The sequence below is a fragment of the Anabrus simplex genome, chromosome 2 (assembly GCF_040414725.1).
Source record: "Anabrus simplex isolate iqAnaSimp1 chromosome 2, ASM4041472v1, whole genome shotgun sequence".
NCBI lineage: Eukaryota > Metazoa > Arthropoda > Insecta > Orthoptera > Tettigoniidae > Anabrus > Anabrus simplex.
In genome coordinates this window covers 908,784,269-908,802,710 of record NC_090266.1, presented here as the reverse complement: position 1 = coordinate 908,802,710, position 18,442 = coordinate 908,784,269, and the positions used below count along the sequence as shown (strand labels likewise).

At 36.7% G+C, this 18,442-nt stretch overlaps 1 protein-coding gene across 6 annotated transcripts in view; it reads left to right on the top strand.

The window, feature by feature from the left end:
- The window catches only part of LOC136863178 (general transcription factor IIH subunit 1), a 506,000-nt gene extending 491,082 nt beyond the window's left edge, over positions 1 to 14,918 (top strand). For 5 of the 6 annotated variants that reach the window (XM_067139528.2, XM_067139529.2, XM_067139531.2 and 2 more), the window contains exon 11: positions 13,611 to 14,918. In XM_067139528.2, coding sequence (XP_066995629.2) covers positions 13,611 to 13,730 — 120 coding nt within the window. In that variant the 3' untranslated portion in view covers positions 13,731 to 14,918. Of the gene's footprint in view, positions 1 to 2,757; positions 2,861 to 13,610 lie in introns of all 6 variants that reach the window. The other variant, XR_010859163.2, reaches the window with a different exon arrangement.
- Positions 14,919 to 18,442: the final 3,524 nt, after the last annotated feature.

Below are 18,442 nucleotides of genomic sequence, written 5' to 3'. Positions count from 1 at the left end.
GTCATGATTACTGTCACCGAAGTGAAGAAATGAAATAATATGAAGGAAGCATATTCGGAACATTGTTTTAGAAAATATCGGAGTATGAAAAACAGGGTCTTTGGTCCAGTACATTTTTATATCAGGATTTTGGACTAATCAGTTTCCACAATTGCATGTTCGAATTCTTTGTGAAAGGCCGGGGCACCGCACTTACCACTTGACTCGCGTATAGATTGGTCTGCTCACACACATACTGATAAAGTTCGTCATTCATGAAAATACTCACGTAACTCAAAATATCCTGCTTATTTTCTATTTAAGCCAACGGCCGTAGCCGTGCTGAAACACCGGATCCCGTGAGATCTCCTAAGTTAAGCAACATTGGGCGTGGTCAGGAGTTGGATGGGTTGCCACGCGCTGTTGGTGGGGGGTAAGGGAATGGAGGAGTGGAAGGGAACTGGCCACCCTACCGCACGCAAACTCCGACTCAGGAACACCTCTGCGGAGGCTCAGACCTGCCTTCGGGCAGAACAATCCTTACCTTACCTTTCTATTTGAACATGAATTCTCTGTAAATGGTGGAATGGGTGAACAATAACTTTTCTCTATAGGCCTATCGGATTCAGGAATCGGAATTTCCTCGTCACTCTCACTTTCACTATCTGAGTCTATTTCAGGAATAAGTTCATCACCAGAATAATCATTGGGAACAATATGTAATAATTAATCTTCGTAAGAAACTTTGTTTTATAAGCCATTATACTACACTCGATAAGAACGACACGCACTGCATTGGAATCTCAAGTACCGTCTTGACGCACGAGGAAGTGCTGAGATATTCCTGCTCAACGTGAGGGTTATCTCAAAAAGGTCAACCAACTTCCTGCTACAACCAGTAATGCTGACTAAGGTGGAAGAATGCATAGATGACGAATATAAACAGCATTGCTTCGCGCGGAACATTAAACGTCTCACGCCGTCCACGGTCCGCAATGAGTTAAAGACTGGTATTATTATTCCCTTTCCCCAGTCTTCTGGCACAAACCGTGTGAGTTTGCCATGCGGATAGGGGTGAGCAGCTGTGAGCTTGCATCCAGGAGGTAGTGGGTTCGAACCCCTCTGTCGGCAGCCCTGAAGATGTTTTTCCGTGGTTTCCTATTTTCACACCAGGTGGGGCTGTATATTAATTAAGGTCACAGCAGTTTCCTTCTCACTCCTAGGCATTTCCTACCCCACCATCGCCATAAGACCTATCTGTGTTGGTCTCGAGTGACTAGACAAGATTTCCAATAGCAAGCATGCTATGTCATGAGTGTATTGCAAGGTAGTTTTGGGGAAGCATGTTATTCAAAGACAGTTAAATATTAATGTATAACAACAATAACATGTTTAAATAATTTGCTACATAATAGTGTATTGTGACTTGGTTTGACATAAAACTAAATTATTTTTATAAATGTACCAAGTGAGCTGACAGCAATATTTGCTGTGAAGCTGTAAGCTTGTATTCAGGCGATGGTGTGTTCAAACCCCACTGTTAGCAACCTTGAAGATGATTTTTCCATGGTTTCCACTTTTCAAACACTGCAAATACCAGAGCTGTCCCTTAATAATAAAGATCAAGGCCACTTCCTTCTCATTCCTATTACTTTTCACTTTCGTCATCACTGGAAACCTACAACATTTGTTACTTCATAATGTCTACTATTTATTTTAAATGTCCCATATTAGGTGCCATTTGCTACTTTACATTACTTATCATGACCAGAATTAATAACAATATTCAAAAATAAAATTATGGATGGTCATCAAGAGTTCACGTGAGGATTCCTCAAATTTAAATTATAATTGTGGTAGAGGCAAATGAAAATCTCATCCCAGGTCATGTTCATAAACAGCAAGCCTGGTATTCTGTTGGATGATTCTGTTGTGGATTTCTCCACAAAGAATTGGCAAACAAACAAACTCTGAAAAAATAATATATTCAAATAAACATCTCAAACAACGTACCGAAAGGAATACTAAAAAAAAATCCAATCAAAATGGCATTCATAACCTGTGTTTGCAATTTGTACACTTCTCCCCTGTTCTCCCGTTGCAATTACCTTGGTGTCTTTTAATTTGGCATTTTAACAGACCTACAGTTGTCCTCCCACATTTCTCATTATTTCATGAGATTCAGGTCACCTTGTAGATTTGTACCATGTAATAGTTGGAATATCGTTCTATCTCCATGACTCGAACAGCTTCTTTCTCAGAGCAAACTTCTCCTTCCAATGATAAGCTTAACATGAGCTTATGTATCAGAGCATACGGACTGAGGTATTAATTGTGAAGGTTAATGGTTATACTGAATGCCATTACACTTTGCATCTCACTAGTTAAGAACTGGTAGCAACAGACTAATCTCCACACCGTGGAATTAGCTTATACGTAAATATGTTTGATAAGCAATATCAGTTCACAAATTAATAACTTCTAATCATAGCCTGACATTTCCAGAAAAAAAAAAAATATATCTATATGAGCAATGGCACCACCTCACTCATTCACTGCTGTATTATCATCAGTCTCTTCCTGATTACATATTTCTACTTTTATACCTGTAGGCTTGACCATGCCCTAGATTTGTATAGCTATCATTTGCAACCCAAGCATTTAGGGCATGTGTCCTTGTATAAAATATTTTTCCCATCTGAGTCATGAAATAACCCAAGTGCTCAGTACTTTCTTCGTTCCAAAATATCTGTTCTAAGAGCAATGTTCTTCCCATAGTCGGTGACAAGAAGTCCATCCAGAAACTATGGTTAAGCCTCTAAAGAAATCCGTGTAAGTAGCTGAAGAATACGATGATATGAAAACGGACAGTAAATGAAAGGTATGTATATTCCGAAAATATTTTCAGAAAAGCTGTTGTAAATATTAAATCTCAGAAATCAAGACTAAGTTTCCTAACAAAGCCACCAAAGAAGAAATTAATAGGGAGCAGGAACATGGTTGCCATACGTCCTCTTTTCCTCTGACATGCTCCCAGCCAGTTTCCTTTTCAGATTAAGAAGTCCAGGTTTTTAAAGTTTTCTACAAATCCTAAAATTTTAAAATGATAAAAACAGAAAATAATAACTGAAGTAATATTCCAGCCTCTTGATGTCAAGATTGTAAATCGTAATGATCAATAAAATTAATATTCATACACTATTGATAGTAACCATTCGGTTGATATTGTATAAAACAGTCTAAAGCAATGTCGCCTCTCGCATCTTCTTCTCTTTATTGAATCGTGGTCATCATGGTACATGCAGCTGAGCTGGTTATTGTATTTGTTTGGTTGAATTTGAAAATGCAAACATCATGCCAAAAAAACTGATGAACTTCAAAAAACAAAAACAGTGCAATTGTTTCCAAATGTGACTTTATGATTTTGAAACAATGTACCGTTTCCAGTGTGGGTAACTATGAACTGAAAGTCACTACACTGAAACTGTTATCTTTTTTATATCACATGATATGATAACCCTAAGGAGGAGGAGGAGGAGCAGATTATATGAAATGGGATACAGAAAAATGAAAGATAATTATTTTCTGTCGATCTAGCAAATAAGTCACCAAAACCAAGGCTAAACCTCTGAACAAAGTCATGTATGAAAATTGAAAGAGGCTATGGTGTTCACAAATTGGAAGGGTGTTTTTTTACTAACTCACAAAGCTGAGACTAAACCTCTAAAGGGAGCTGTGGGAGAAGATATGAAGTTTCTTGCAGAATGGAAGATATTTATTTTCATAAAAATATTTACAAAATACAACATATCTAGCAAACTAATGCTAGCATAAATACAGTAGTGGCAAATCTACAACAGTCAGTTCAAGCCTCAATGGGCAAGGCTCAATTGACTACAGTCAGCAAGCTCTTGTGACAATCTTTGGCTCCCATGTTTCGCAGGTATCTCCTGTTTTGTCTGCATGTTCAGGGCATGGAATGAAGTATTAAAATGTCAGGTCCGTGCGTGTAGAGGCGCGCGGCTGTGAGCTTGCATCCGGGAGATAGTAGGTTCGAATCCCACTATCGGCAGCCCTGAAAATGGTTTTCCGTGGTTTCCCATTTTCACACCAGGCAAATGCTGGGGCTGTACCTTAATTAAGGCCACGGCCGCTTCCTTCCAACTCCTAGGCCTTTCCTATCCCATCGTCGCCATAAGACCTATCTGTGTCGGTGCGACGTAAAGCCCCTAGCAAAAAAAAATTAAGTTACTCCATCACACTTACCATTCCATACACATAATCTCTTGGCAGCCTTTACACAGTACTATCATCTAGTTAGCCTCCATCTCAACTTATACCATCTGGTCATATTCTTTCACCACATATTCATTTTGTCCTCAACCTCTACCACACTTATTTTCTTTTAAAATTTCAGACCACTCTCCACATTAAGTGAAACCATCTCACTTGCCATTCCATACACTACCAACCATACATCACTATCTCTCTTTTCAACCACCAGCCTTAACTCATCACAACTTTTACATCCACTCTACTACCTTATTCACTTACAACTAACTTAGACAATAAGCTCATATACCATCCATCTCCACACATTAACTTAATCACGAAACCTCATGATTATTTACAAACTCACCACACATGCCGTCGCAACGTTGAATCACAATCATCCTGAAACCACTTGTATTCACCAACCAAAATATCTCAACTATAGCTACATAAGACTCTCATCATATTGAATTATACCTGTACATTTTACCATCTCACTATATTAAATTATGCCATCACATTTTACCATTAGCTTTTACCCTTATCATCTATTCATTTTTTACAATCACTCTCTTCCTTACTTACTAACCAAATACCTGCCTCATCTTAATTACAGCCTTCCAATACCATCTAAATTCACTACCTCTCCTCTCATTCCAATATAGAACTCTGAACACTCTATTGAATTTTCAATAGATTGTCGCCAATCAGGCTCACTATACAATCCAAATACAGTGACAGTAATTATTATACACACTTCACCGCCCACTAATTTAACTACTTAATCGCTCTTAGCTACCAATAACACACACACTCCACTATTCTCATGTGCTTAAACAATTTACTTACTGCTGCTGTTTGTTTGGTTTTTTTTTTCTTGTCACTACGCCTTCGTCCAATTTACTCTTCTAACCCCACATCTCTTTTAGACTCAAGCTTCTCCCTTTAGCCAAGGGACATTGCTTGTACATATTTGGTACCATAAACAAAAACTTCATATCAAAATTTTCCGTACAATAAAGGTTGTGTTAAATTTTAAACTGCTTTTGTTCCTCAACATTTCTTCATAAATCCAAGGTTAGGGAAGATAGATAGAAATCTGTATTTTATCATTCCTTGTAACAGAATTTGAATTTGAAAAGAAAATGTACCCTGGTAGTGAATAGCAGCCGGGCTTAGCCTAATATTATGTTTCATAACAATATCTTTGAGTCAGTTTTTGTTTGATGGCTGAACAGGCAGAATGATGGATAGGAATCTATTTTTTCCACGATCTGTTGTAAATATACAGGGTGGCCCACTTAAACCTTTCACCGAAGATATATCTGGAACAACAAGATAAATTGAAAAATGACTTTCACAGACATGAAAGCAGGGAAGGGGCTAATTAAAGTAAATACTATGAGCCAGTCAAAAACATAGGAAAATAGTATTTTCAACATCAACTTACTTTTTTTTTAAATGGACACCATGTATTATTTCGTGCGCAATCGTTAACATGAAAATTCATATAAGTAATGGTGTTTGCTTCATTGCAATAGGTCAATTACATCCCAAGATATTGCAACATGAAGTTGACGCTTGAGATAAACGAAACGCGCAGCAGTTGCACATCCCGAGAGTAAAGTGCAAACCTCACGGTCCTCTTACTCGCCATATGATTGCTGTACTACGATGCAACAGGCACTGTACTTAATGCTATTTGCACTGTTATCAAGAGGGATGAAAATAAGAGAAGGATTTCCTGCCACAGCAAAAGGATATTTAAATAACGGTGTCTCTCTTGCATGTTTTATTTACCTACACAGTACATTGCAGTACTCTGTACTGTACTACTTCAGAATGTACATAATTCGTACAGCAAAGTTACTGTAACGAAATTCTCTTATTTTCATCCCTCTTGATAGCAGTGCAAATAGCATTAAGTATAGCGCCTGTCGCATTGTAGTACGGCAATCATATCGCGAGTGAGAGGACCATGAGATTCGTGCTGGAATCTCGGGATGTGCAACTACTGCGCGTTTCGTTTATATCAAGCGTCAACTTCACGTTGCAATATATTGGGATGTAATTGACCTATTGCGATGAAACAAACGCCATTACTTATGCGATTTTTCATATTAACGATTGCTTACGAAATAATACCGGGTGTACGTTTAAAAAAAACATAAGTTGATGTTGAAAGTACTATTTTCCTAAGTTTTAGACTGGCTCATAGTATTTACTTTAATTAGCCCCTTCCCTGCCTTCATGCCCATGAAAGTCATTTTTCAATATCTCTTGTTGTTCCAGATATATCTGCGGTGAAATGTTTAAGTGGGCCACCCTGTATTTGAGACTTGGAGAACAGTTCAGTTGGTGCAAAAAATGAAGAAGAGAGAATTAGACAGACATATGCAACTATTTTATTTATGTAGATGAGGTGTTTCTTTGAATGGTCAGCACAGTGGTCTTTGGTTCAGATGGCCCCGGGTTTGATTCCTGACCGGGTAAGAAATTTTAACTGCATCTAGTTAATCCCTCTAACGTGGGTGCTGGGTGTTTGTGTTTGTCTTAATACTTGTCTCTCTTACTGGGCGAGTTGGCTGTGTGGTTAGGTGCACACGGCTGTGAACTTGCATCCGGGAGATAGTGGGTTAGAATCCCACTGTCAGCAGCCCTGAAGATGATTTTCTGTGGTTTCCCATTTTCACACCAGGCAAATGCTGGGGCTGTACCTTAATTAAGGCCATAGCTGCTTCCTTCCAACTCCTAGGTCTTTCCTATCCCATTGTCTCCATAAGACCTATCTGTGTCGGTGCGACGTAAAGCCACTAGCAAAAAAAGACCTTTTCTTCACTTTCAACAAAGATATCACATTACAAACCTCCGCAGAAACATGCTGTAGTGAATACATCCCTCCATATTGGGATGGCATCAGGAAAGGCATCTGGCTGTAAAGCTGCGATAAATCCATATGAAGTGCCAATGTCACAAAATTGGGTAAAGGCCAGGAAGAAGGAGGTTTCTTTGGAGTTCAATTGTTTCTATATTGATGCTTCTATACTTGTTCAGTTACAATCTATACAATGGGGAAGCAGTAGTCTTTTAATGACCGGGCGAGTTGGCCGTGCGCGTAGAGGCGCGCGGCTGTGAGCTTGCATCCGGGAGATAGTAGGTTCGAATCCCACTATCGGCAGCCCTGAAGATGGTTTTCCGTGGTTTCCCATTTTCACACCAGGCAAATGCTGGGGCTGTACCTTAATTAAGACCATGGCCGCTTCCTTCCAACTCCTAGGCCTTTCCTATCCCATCGTCGCCATAAGACCTATCTGTGTCGGTGCGACGTAAAGCCCCTAGCAAAAAAAAAAAAAAAGTCTTTTAATGAAGCCACTCGTGCACTTACACTGCTTCAAGACAAGTTATATCAAAATTCAATACTCCAATTTCTAAGGATGATAGAAGAGACCAAAACAAACGTTTTGTAAATAACCATTGGCCTGAAAAAACTTATTGGCTGATAAAATCAGGAACTGTTCTGTAAGGGTATAAATGAAGTTTGACCCTCATTCTTCAAAACCATTAATATTGCATTTTCTGTTAAACATACTGTACCATGATATCAGAATGCAATGTCTATGTTGTGACAACACACTGCACAGTTTTGTTCATTTAGAGCAGAGCAAGATTGCGAGAGACTCCAAATGAATCTGAGGAAAAGCTTGTCGCTCCAACGCTTGCGGCTGCGGAGCGTATATTGAAGCAGGATGGCTCACTTTTGAACAGGCTTTTTATTAAAAAAAGATTACAATTAAATTGACATATAATAGTTCTGTTCTTAACTTCCTCAAAATGTACTTCAACTATATATGTTGCTGATCTGTGGTTATAAAAATTCTGGTGTTTTTTAAAATCCATATATGTTTGAATATTAAAGTTTGATACACCCTAGTGGAACACCAATATGCATGCATCCTGAACTGTGCATTTAATTAATCTTCCAAAATTAGTTTATTTTCTATCACTAAATATTCTATTCTTTGTCTAATTTGTTTTTCTTCACTGCAAGATTAGGGCCATTGACTCCACCAGCTTTTTGTTTGTATTTTGTGCGTGCACTAGAATTGGTATAATATACTATCTCAGCACTGGATCCCATGAGATCTCTTGAGTTTAACAACATTGGCTGTGATCATAACTTGGATGGGTAACCAACATCCTTTTGGCTGCAGGAAGAGCAGAAAAGACCTGACCACCCTACAGCTAGTATACTCTAGCTCAGGATGCCTGATCAATGGCCTCTGGCTTAGCTGGGGCAATGACTAGGTCACCAGCATCCAGGTTTGGATAAGACACACCTACTACTACCACCACCACCTTACTGTGGGGAATGTATAGAATATTATACAGAGAACCCCATTCAGGATAGGCACCAAAAGTTAGCCTGGCCAAGACTGAGTAAGTTGGCTACATGGTACAGGTCTTATCTATATATATAAAATAAGAGTTTTGTCTGTACATTGCTCAGAATTTGAAAAGAATAGTATTTCTGTATCTGTCATGTCCACAGTAACAAGGAAATACACTTTTTACTTTTCCGTAATGTCTGTCTGTCTGTATGTATACGCATCACGAGAAAACGGCTCAATAGAATTTAATGAAAATCGGTATGTGAAGTCGGGGGGATGAGCCACTACAGTCTGGGCTATAAATCATTTTACTCACGCTGAGTGAAGTGGTAGTTTAGGGGAAGACCTAAAATTGAATTCTCAAATATTTATATTATTAGTGGTCCTATCGATAAATACTACATAACTAAAGTCATATAGAATTAAATTTCAGATCACTTATGTCATACATTGTTACCGTACCGGCTTTGATAACACACATATTCATGAATTTGTATTTTTGTTGCCAAGTCCATATCAACGCCAAGCCACGAGAAAATTGGTTAACAGAATTTAATGAAAGTCGGTATGTAGAGTCGGGGAATAAGAAACTACAGTCTAAGTTATAAACAATTTTATACGTATCAAAAGTTATAGAGAATACAATTTGGCGCGAAATTGCTGGGGAGTTAGAAAACTTTCTTCTTTAGCATGTCATTCCTCTGGTTCATACATTTTCTGATACCGTACTGCTGGTTCGTAACTCACTGGTTCATCATAGTATTCCAGCTATTCGATCCCTACTCTGACGCGCTGTTTTGAATGAGCAGTGTGAACTCTTAAGGCAGAAGTTCACTTAGTAGTAGTAGTAGTAGTAGTAGTATGTCCTGGTCTAGAATTACAATTTAGGCATATTCCAAGTTATTGCATCACAATTCACCAAATAACTAAAAATCAACCCTGAAAGGAGCCGCTTCTTAAAAACAGCTTCTTCCTCCTCACTTTTGTTAATTTCTGTATTCATTTTATTCACAATTAGCAGTGAAGAGGGGGTTTCTCTCGCTTGGAGGAAAAAATTGCCTCCAAGTCAGATAGATTTTTCCGCCGCCAGTGTAGTGAATTGAGATTTTCCGACTCATCAGGTACTCCTAGGAAACGGATTAGTAAAAGGGCATAGTTTTTTGCTCTGGGACTCTCCACTATTCAACACCCCCCTCCGTAAAAAGACTAGGAATGTTCACGGATCACGGCTGTCTGAGGCCTGGTCATTCCAGCTCTGGAACTTTGGACTGTTAGATCGGCAGCATAGTACTGTTCATTAAAAGTGAGAAAATGTGTTTTTTCATTTGATCGAGTATTTAATGTTAAATCATTGCGTTTACTTGCCCCATTCCTACTGACGTCATTGTAATGACCCTATATTCAATTCAGTTGGGAAAACCCTAAGACAGTCTTTCTGAGGATGTAAACAGGCAGGTGGAGAGTGAGAGTCTGCCATTGTAATGAAATTCCCCAACCTGATTGTGACTGATGTTCACAACGCAGTCTTCATATGAGAAAAGACTTTTGGCGATTTCTTCGTCATGTTTCAAGGGCAACGTTAAGAGCTATGCAATTGAATTCAGTCTTGCCCACAACGTGTACTCTACCTAACCTACAGTTCTGTATACAATGTAGAATTCCGTAGCGAACCACAGGTACATCAGCTAGTAAACTACAAGCTTGCATTCGGAAGATTGTTTTTTGTGGTTTCTCGTTTTATATGTCATTTGAGTGCCAGTCACTTTGCTTAAAGTCATGGCTGCTTCCTTTCCAGTCCTAGCCCTTCTTTACCTCAGTGCTGCCAAAAGAACCTGTATTTGTTAGTGCAATGTTAAGCAACTGGAAAAAATAATCATGACCAAGTATCAGACAACTTTACTTGAATTCCTTACTCATCTCATAGTGTGTATTGTGGTAGAGATTGACAAGTCTGTATCAAAATGTTACCATGTGTTTATATTATTAAAACATTTGCTTCATATGTATGTAAAATAAGCATCTGTAAAATGTAGAAACCTTTCTCTGCCTAGTATTCACAAAATATTAAGTTTCAACATATTTTATGGTATGTTTGCAGAGAGAAAGATGATTTATTTCAGAACCAGTTGCATTAAGTTTTTGAGCCAGAAACATGAGAATACAAGGAATGAAATAGACTTTTATCTCATCCTCATTATTATAAGTTAAAAAGTTCATTTTTACGTATTGAACTGAGATTCACAATTGGAATTGAAGAAAAGTTCAACCTATTCAATACAAAGTATGTCATGTAAGATGTTTACAACATGTTATTTATTAGTTTAAAGTACCGGTTTCGACGCATAGTAGCATCATCTTCAGCTTGAAGTTACAAGATGGGCAGGATACGGTACTATATTACTGTGTACAATATACATGCAATGCAACTTACTATGCGTCGAAAACGGTACTTAAAACATCTTATACGACATATTATGTATTGAATAGGTTGAACTTTTCCTCGGTTCCTATTGTGAGTCATCCTCATTAGTTTCAAACCACTTTCCTGCAGTCAGTTGTAGGTTTATTTTCTGTGGAGATCGGATAGTCATTTCCTTTCGTAAGCACCTGTTTCTCACAGAGTTACTGAAAAGATTGGGTGCCAAAAGCTCACATTTCTAAACTTATTTTGCTGTAATTCTTACACATTTCAATTTAGAGTAAATGAGTAAATTTATAGTAAAATTACAGCAGATACATGCGGTAGTGAATTAGTCCCTCTATATAGGGTTGGCGTCAGGAAAGGCATGTGGCTGTAAAGGTGGGTTAAATCCACACAATGTGTTGACCTGCAAGTAATTGGGAAAAGGCCAGGAAGAAGATGGTGGCAATTTTCTTCACCAGCTGATGATGATTAATTGTTTAAAGTGGCCTAACATCTAGGACATCAGCCCCGTAAGCTGTACTACACCTTGAGCTTTTCTCATTATAGAGTTATCACGGGAGAATGCATAGCCCAAGTATTATACATACTCATTTGTTTTGATTTAGTTTCTCCATTCCGTTTACTCTTTTTTTTTTTTATTGCTTTTCTACATGCATCTTTCTTGTCTTTGAATTACTCTCTACGTTTTAGTTCATTCCACTTTAATTTGCAGGATGTTAGACTGCTACTTTTCAACAGAATCGGACATCACAATCAGGTTATCAAAATTTGCCAAACTACTTTTCATTAATGGATCGGTTTATACATTGAGGAATTATCTTTATGAAAATGTAAACCACCCTTCTGTGGGCATGTAATATTTGAAATATATACAATATACAGTATATATATGTAACATATAGGCCTGGTTTATTCAACCTCAGTTAACATTTAACTGCCTGTTAAAATAATTTAATCGTCGCCGTAAGACCTATCTGTGTCGGTGCGACGTAAAGCCCCTAGCAAAAAAAAAATAATAATAATAATTTAACAGTGAACTTAACCAAATTGGCCTTCAATCAACCTTGGTTAAGACTAACAATCTATTAAACTCTCAGTTAACTTAACTACCCTGGTTCAAGCAGTTACAATCTTTGTTAGTTTAAAATTTGGCAGGTGCAATAGATGCAGAACTTCTGTATTTTGAATATTTGGAATATGATAGGCTTTTTCCAGAATGAGTTAGAAACGGAAGAGATGATTTTCATACAGTTGTGTCAGTTGCTTGATCGTACGTTGGCTAACGTTAGTATGTACATGTATTCACTACAAATTTCCTGCCAAGTGTCACTTTTATCTTTGAGCACGGATCCATTAGTTTGCTTACATTCTGTAATAGGTATACAGTTGACGCACATGCGATAAACTGATATAACTTGAAAACAATATTCTCTCACCCATGGGTAAATAATGCAAGTATCGAGCTCAAATTATTATTATTATTATTATTATTATTATTATTATTATTATTATTATTATTATTATTATTATTATTATTATTATTATTATTATTATTATTACATCATATTTACATACGGTACAGTCGCGTTGTTTGTGAGGTTATCTCATGAAACATGCACTGTACTGTATATAGACATTTATATCAGTTCAATTAATGTAAAAACCTGTATATAATGTATTCTTACCTGTATATATAATTTTTAATCCACTACAAAATTGTGAAACACACTGTAACTTCCAGAATGGTACTGGGTAGACGAGAACGATGAAGAATATCCTGTACATTATATCTATATATTAAGCACACTAGAATTTTCAAGAAGGTATTTCTTGATGAATACCGGTATTGAATTTTCATGACCGCATTGTAATCGAAACAGACTTTCAACCTATTACGTCGTGTTACGTACATTTAGTACGTGTTGAAGAGATGTTAAGTACAGAACAAAAATGGCCAACCAGACACCAGTGGGATCCGAACCCACAACCTCCCGAAATCGGGAGCAATCTCTTACTGACCGGTTAGCGGTATTTGTAAACACAGGAAACGACTCTTGTGAAAGGTATAACACCCTCTTAGAACTGCCAAAGCAAGGCCAGGCACACAATAACGTGTAGCCCCTTTACTACAGGTTGTAACAAAAGTATGCACGTCACTATAGGTTGCCTCAAAATTATGTATATCACAGAATTTTAAGCCGGCCGATGTAATCGGCTCTGGCAACTTCCGACTGGATTGTTAACGGCCGACCAGATCGGCTCTGGCAGTTTAAAGGGCGGATGCTCGCACTACCGCCTGGCACCAAGAGAGTTAATAAACAGTGTGTTAGTGTTGTTTTAATGGAAATTGAATAAACTGGGCCATAATGTAATATAACATTTGATTTTAGACAGAAATCAAACATATTTAGAAATTAAAAGTCCTTAGCATTGTTAATATTTTAGATGTCATTGTCTGTGGCTTATTATGGTAAGTTTCAGTAAATTCTTAAATGTGCTTTATATTAATTGTTTTTCTTTATTTATTTCTTTTTTTTCTTTTACAGGAACGAGTTCTACGTGAGATACCAGCACTACGGGCTCATGTTGTCACTCACCTCAATCAACTACTAAACTCTGCATTCAGTAAATTTGATATGTGGCAGCGACGTAGGGGGTTTAGGTAGCAGGGTTATATGGCTCCTAGAAATACATCTCTGTGATAACATTGTTATCTTTAGTTTTATATGATTTTCTTACATCAGAATGGAACTAGACTTGAGGGTCATATTTCTTGGTCAGTGTGTAATGAAAAAGGCCTGTTAAGATCAAAACTTCGATTATTATTTTTGCTTATTTTGCTTATTATCATGAGTAGTGGGAAGAGCACTTCAACTAGGACTTTTAAATAGAAGGTTAGTTATCTTTGCAACCACTTATATTCTGGTATAAATGCAGATAAAATATGGAGATAAATATTAAATGCAAAAACTGTTGTTGTAGGAAGCTTCAGGGTCAGCTTTCGAGTGTGATACACTAATCACTTGGCCTTGAAAGAATAAGATATTGATAATTATGTCATTGTATGTACATGACACTTGGTTGGTCATTTGTTCGTTCCTTTCCACATCTTATATTTTGATAAGTTCGAGCTTATTGGATCTACTAGACAGCCTGGAATCTTAGATCATGATATTCACAAGTCTTGGATCTTCTATGAACATTACCCAGGTTCCATGCATATGCAATAATTGTCCTCTGTGGACTGATCTATGATGTTTTTGAAAGTAGCAGTCAGAATGTATTTTGTGGCTAAAAAACTTTTTTTTTAAAGTTATGGTATGTTCATTTTTCCATCCAGAATTCCAGATAGAATACCTCTGTGATAGTGTGTATAAACATTGCTAAGACAGAAATTCCATTTTTGGGGAGGATACATCTATCAAATCAGTATTTGTTGTGAATGCTTGTAAGAAAGAATTCTTAGTAATCTGTACTCAGGGAATAGATTTATAGCATGATTTTTATGTAAGGGACAAGCTAATGTACATCATGGATATCTACTGTATTTTATCTTAACATCAGCTGTGAATGGAGTTTTGATGATTGCCATAATAGTGTTGTCATAATTTCTGAAAGAGAAACTGTTCTTAGATTCCTTTTGGTTGACTGATCAGAATAAGGCATTCTATGGCTGTTCCTGGGGATGATGCAGTGATTACATATGGACAACTAACCTGCAAATATTGCTTTTCCCTTTAGTTCTTAAAATTATTTCTGCTACTGGAAGTTATGTATGAGGTTAACAAAACTGAATATTTAGTTGCCATGAACTTCTTGAAAAAAAATAAAAATAAAAAAAATAAAAAAGAGAATGATTGTCTTATTATCCCTCATAGACTGCATTTTATTTTCTTACCTCCTAATGCTAAAATTTTCTTGTACAAGTATAATTTCTCAAAAAGAAACTGTGTTCTAGCTTCCCTTTTGTCTGGGCCATAGACAGCTTTGACAGGCCCTGGGCAAAGGACTTGACCTCTCCCTCTCTCGCCCAAAAATGCTCCGGACAAGAAAATTTCGTTGACCTCCCTTACAAAAACACTAAGTGATTTTTTGTAAATTCCTTATTCATTTCTTAAAGTTCAACCTTCATAAAATTAAATCTAAAAATTTTTAAAGCTGAAGTTAAATTTTAACATTTTATTATGCACCATATCTTGTTTTTAAATGAATAAATATTGAAAATGCAAAAATGCGTTGTTCAATTGTCTTTAAAATTATCCCTAGTTTTTTTTTTTTTTGCTATTTGCTTTACGTCGCACCGACACAATCCCTAGTTTTACTGCAATGTTCAGTACATTAACGAAGTCTTTATATAGGTATACTGGAGTAGTTCATCCCTACATAATTATAATATTCATTAAATTAAATTTGACTAAATTCTGCTCTGCTCTATCTAATAGGTTTGTTTGTATAATTTAATGTTCTTTATTGTTTCACGATGATTTGTAAGGTAAGGCCTCCCTTTCATGTGGAGCCCATGTGGAAGGGTGGGATAGCTTCTTTCCTAAATGAAATTTAAGTAATAGTCAGTAAGCATTTGAGATAAAATATATTAGCAACCTGACGTGGTTGCAGCATAAGTAATAGTACAGTGCAATCCAATCCTGAAGTGTAGTACAACACTTACACTGCCTTAAAGTTAGAATAATCTTTAACTTATCTAAATTATACATGTGGCCTGTTATTAATGTTTTTTTGTTCTTAAATGCTAAATACAAAAGTTGCCTCAAAAACATAATTATGAATGGTTAACTGGTAAGCCTAGTACTATGTTTAAAAATAAGAACACGTCACTGAACTGAAGATAAGTACGATTTAACTTCTGGCGTGCCTGTACCTTATAAAAGGAGAGTAAAGGAACCTGGCGTTAATTACATTTCATATAGAGTGTCTTCGTGCTTTCCTTGCTGCAAAGATTTTCTTTGCAAATTTAGCCATCCCAAGGCTTGACAGTCTCTCTTGTGTCATTGTGGAGCAAAGCAAATTTTTCACTCTCTTTAGCGTTGAAAATGCTCTATCGGTACTGATAACAGTTGCGGGAATAGTCAAATAAACAAGCATGGCGATGCACAAGACAAAGAAAATTTTATAAATCTTTTCAAGGACGTTAGCCCTTTTGAAGCCTCCATCTCGCGCACTTTTGTTTTTCCTCTTTTGATACTCTGATATGTGTTTATATTAGTTGCTCATGGTGACTGATGTTATACTATTACCTCCAATCAAATAAAAAATGAAAACCAAACAGTTAAAAAAAATTAACAAGTAAACTTAAACGGTGTAATTACTACACGAACACGATCACTCAACTAGAAAATTAAGATCGGAAACCAAATAGATAGACTAATTCCGCTGTGAATGACAATAGTAGCAACTAACATTGTTACAACAATAAAGGAAGGGTGACAAGACGAACATGTCTCAACAACCGCACTCTCTTCCCCTGTAGACAACAATAGTGCGGAGTCTGCAAAGCAGTATAAAACCTACCCTTTTCTATCATATTACTTACAAACATAAGACTATCAAGGATTATCGTTAATAAACTGCAGGCACTCCGCAAGTATGACAAGACATTTTTTGGTAGCTTATTTCATTTACTTTTCGCGTTTATATTCATTTAGGGTATTTTTTTTGCCAACTACGACTGGGCCTCCAAAAGGAGGCCTGGGCCCCGGAAAAATGACCCAAGAAAACCGGTCTGTCCATGGCCCTGCCTTTTGTTGACTGATTAGAATACGACATTCTATGGCTGTTTATTGGGATGATGTCCTTATGATGTTGCTTTTGCCTTTAGTCCATAAAATGTTATCTGATGCTGCAAGTCACATATGAGGTCAACAAAACACACAAGGTTGCTGAAATTCAAACAATGCATGATTGTTTTATTACCTCTCATAGCCTGTGTTTTATTTTCTTACCTCCTAATGTCATAATATTCTTATGGAAGTAGATATATACAAAACAAAGGGCACACCTTTCCTATTTAACTGTGATGAAAGAACACTGCACAACATGATTCAGTACACCTTTTAATATTTAGTATACTGGTAGGTCATGATCATTTTTTTTTATTTATCTGAATACAAACAGATGGGGTAAGTAACATATCTTTCACTGGGCATATTTTGGTTCCCTGCCATAATTGAGTGTGTTTTCAAAATGACCCACATATTGTGCAAAATTGTAAAACAAGCGTATTGAAGTCAAAACTTGACATGATAGTTTGAACTGAAAAATTACCATGCAGCCTGATGCTTTTGTTTCCATTAACTTGTCTGAAAATGAAAACTGTTTATTTTCAATGCTCATACTTGATTGCCTCTAACCAACACTTCAGTATATGTAGTTTGGTGGTGCAGTATTAGGCTGTTATGTAAACAAGATCAAATATCTGAAACTCAGCTGTGTTTTCCTTAATCAAGTCCTATTTTACACTGTAGTGATAAATGGGTATTTAATATTTTTCCTTACTTGTCAAGGAAATCAATTTTCTCTGGAAACTTCTTTTCTTTTCTTGTCCCTCTTCCTTCCTTCCTTCCTTCCTTCCTTCCTTCCTTCCTTCCTTCTCATGCCTTCTTCTCTTGCGCTTTCCTTACAAATGCTGGAAGTGTAATACTATTTCAAGTTTTGGTATGCTTTCATCACATTTTATGTAGATGCGAAACAGTATGTTAACAAAAGGAAACAAAAGGCCTAAATAATTCGGTTAAATATTTTAGTACATAAACAATGTCAATACAAGTAATTAGGCCCGAGGTATACATAAGTGTAGAGGACTGATGACTTGATGTCCTCAACCCCTAAAATAAATTTGTGATTTAGTACTCGAAGTCTGTGAATGTCATCTTCCATTATTGGAAAAGGAACTTCCCACATCCTCTATTTTAATGCATTGCATTAACCAAAATTGTTTACCACAAGATATAAATTTCATATTTCTGTATTCACAGCTCACCAACTCAACTAGATATGTATAATTTGTAAAAGCTAACCACCATGACAAAAATTTATTGTTCAATCCATCCACCTAATCAATACACAATAACATAGGTGCAAATTTAAAATTCACATTAACCATATCTAAACATGTTTCGACCCTGATTGGGTCATCTTCAGTAGAATGTTAAAATTGGCATATATAAGAGTTAAAACACTCAAATTAATAATAATAATAATAATAATAATAATAATAATAATAATAATAATGTTATTTGTTTTACGTCCCACTAACTAATTTCACAATTTTCGGAGACGCCGAGGTGCCGGAATTTTGTCCCGCTGGAGTTATTTACGTGCCAGTAAATCTACCGACACGAGGCTGATGTGTTTGAGCACC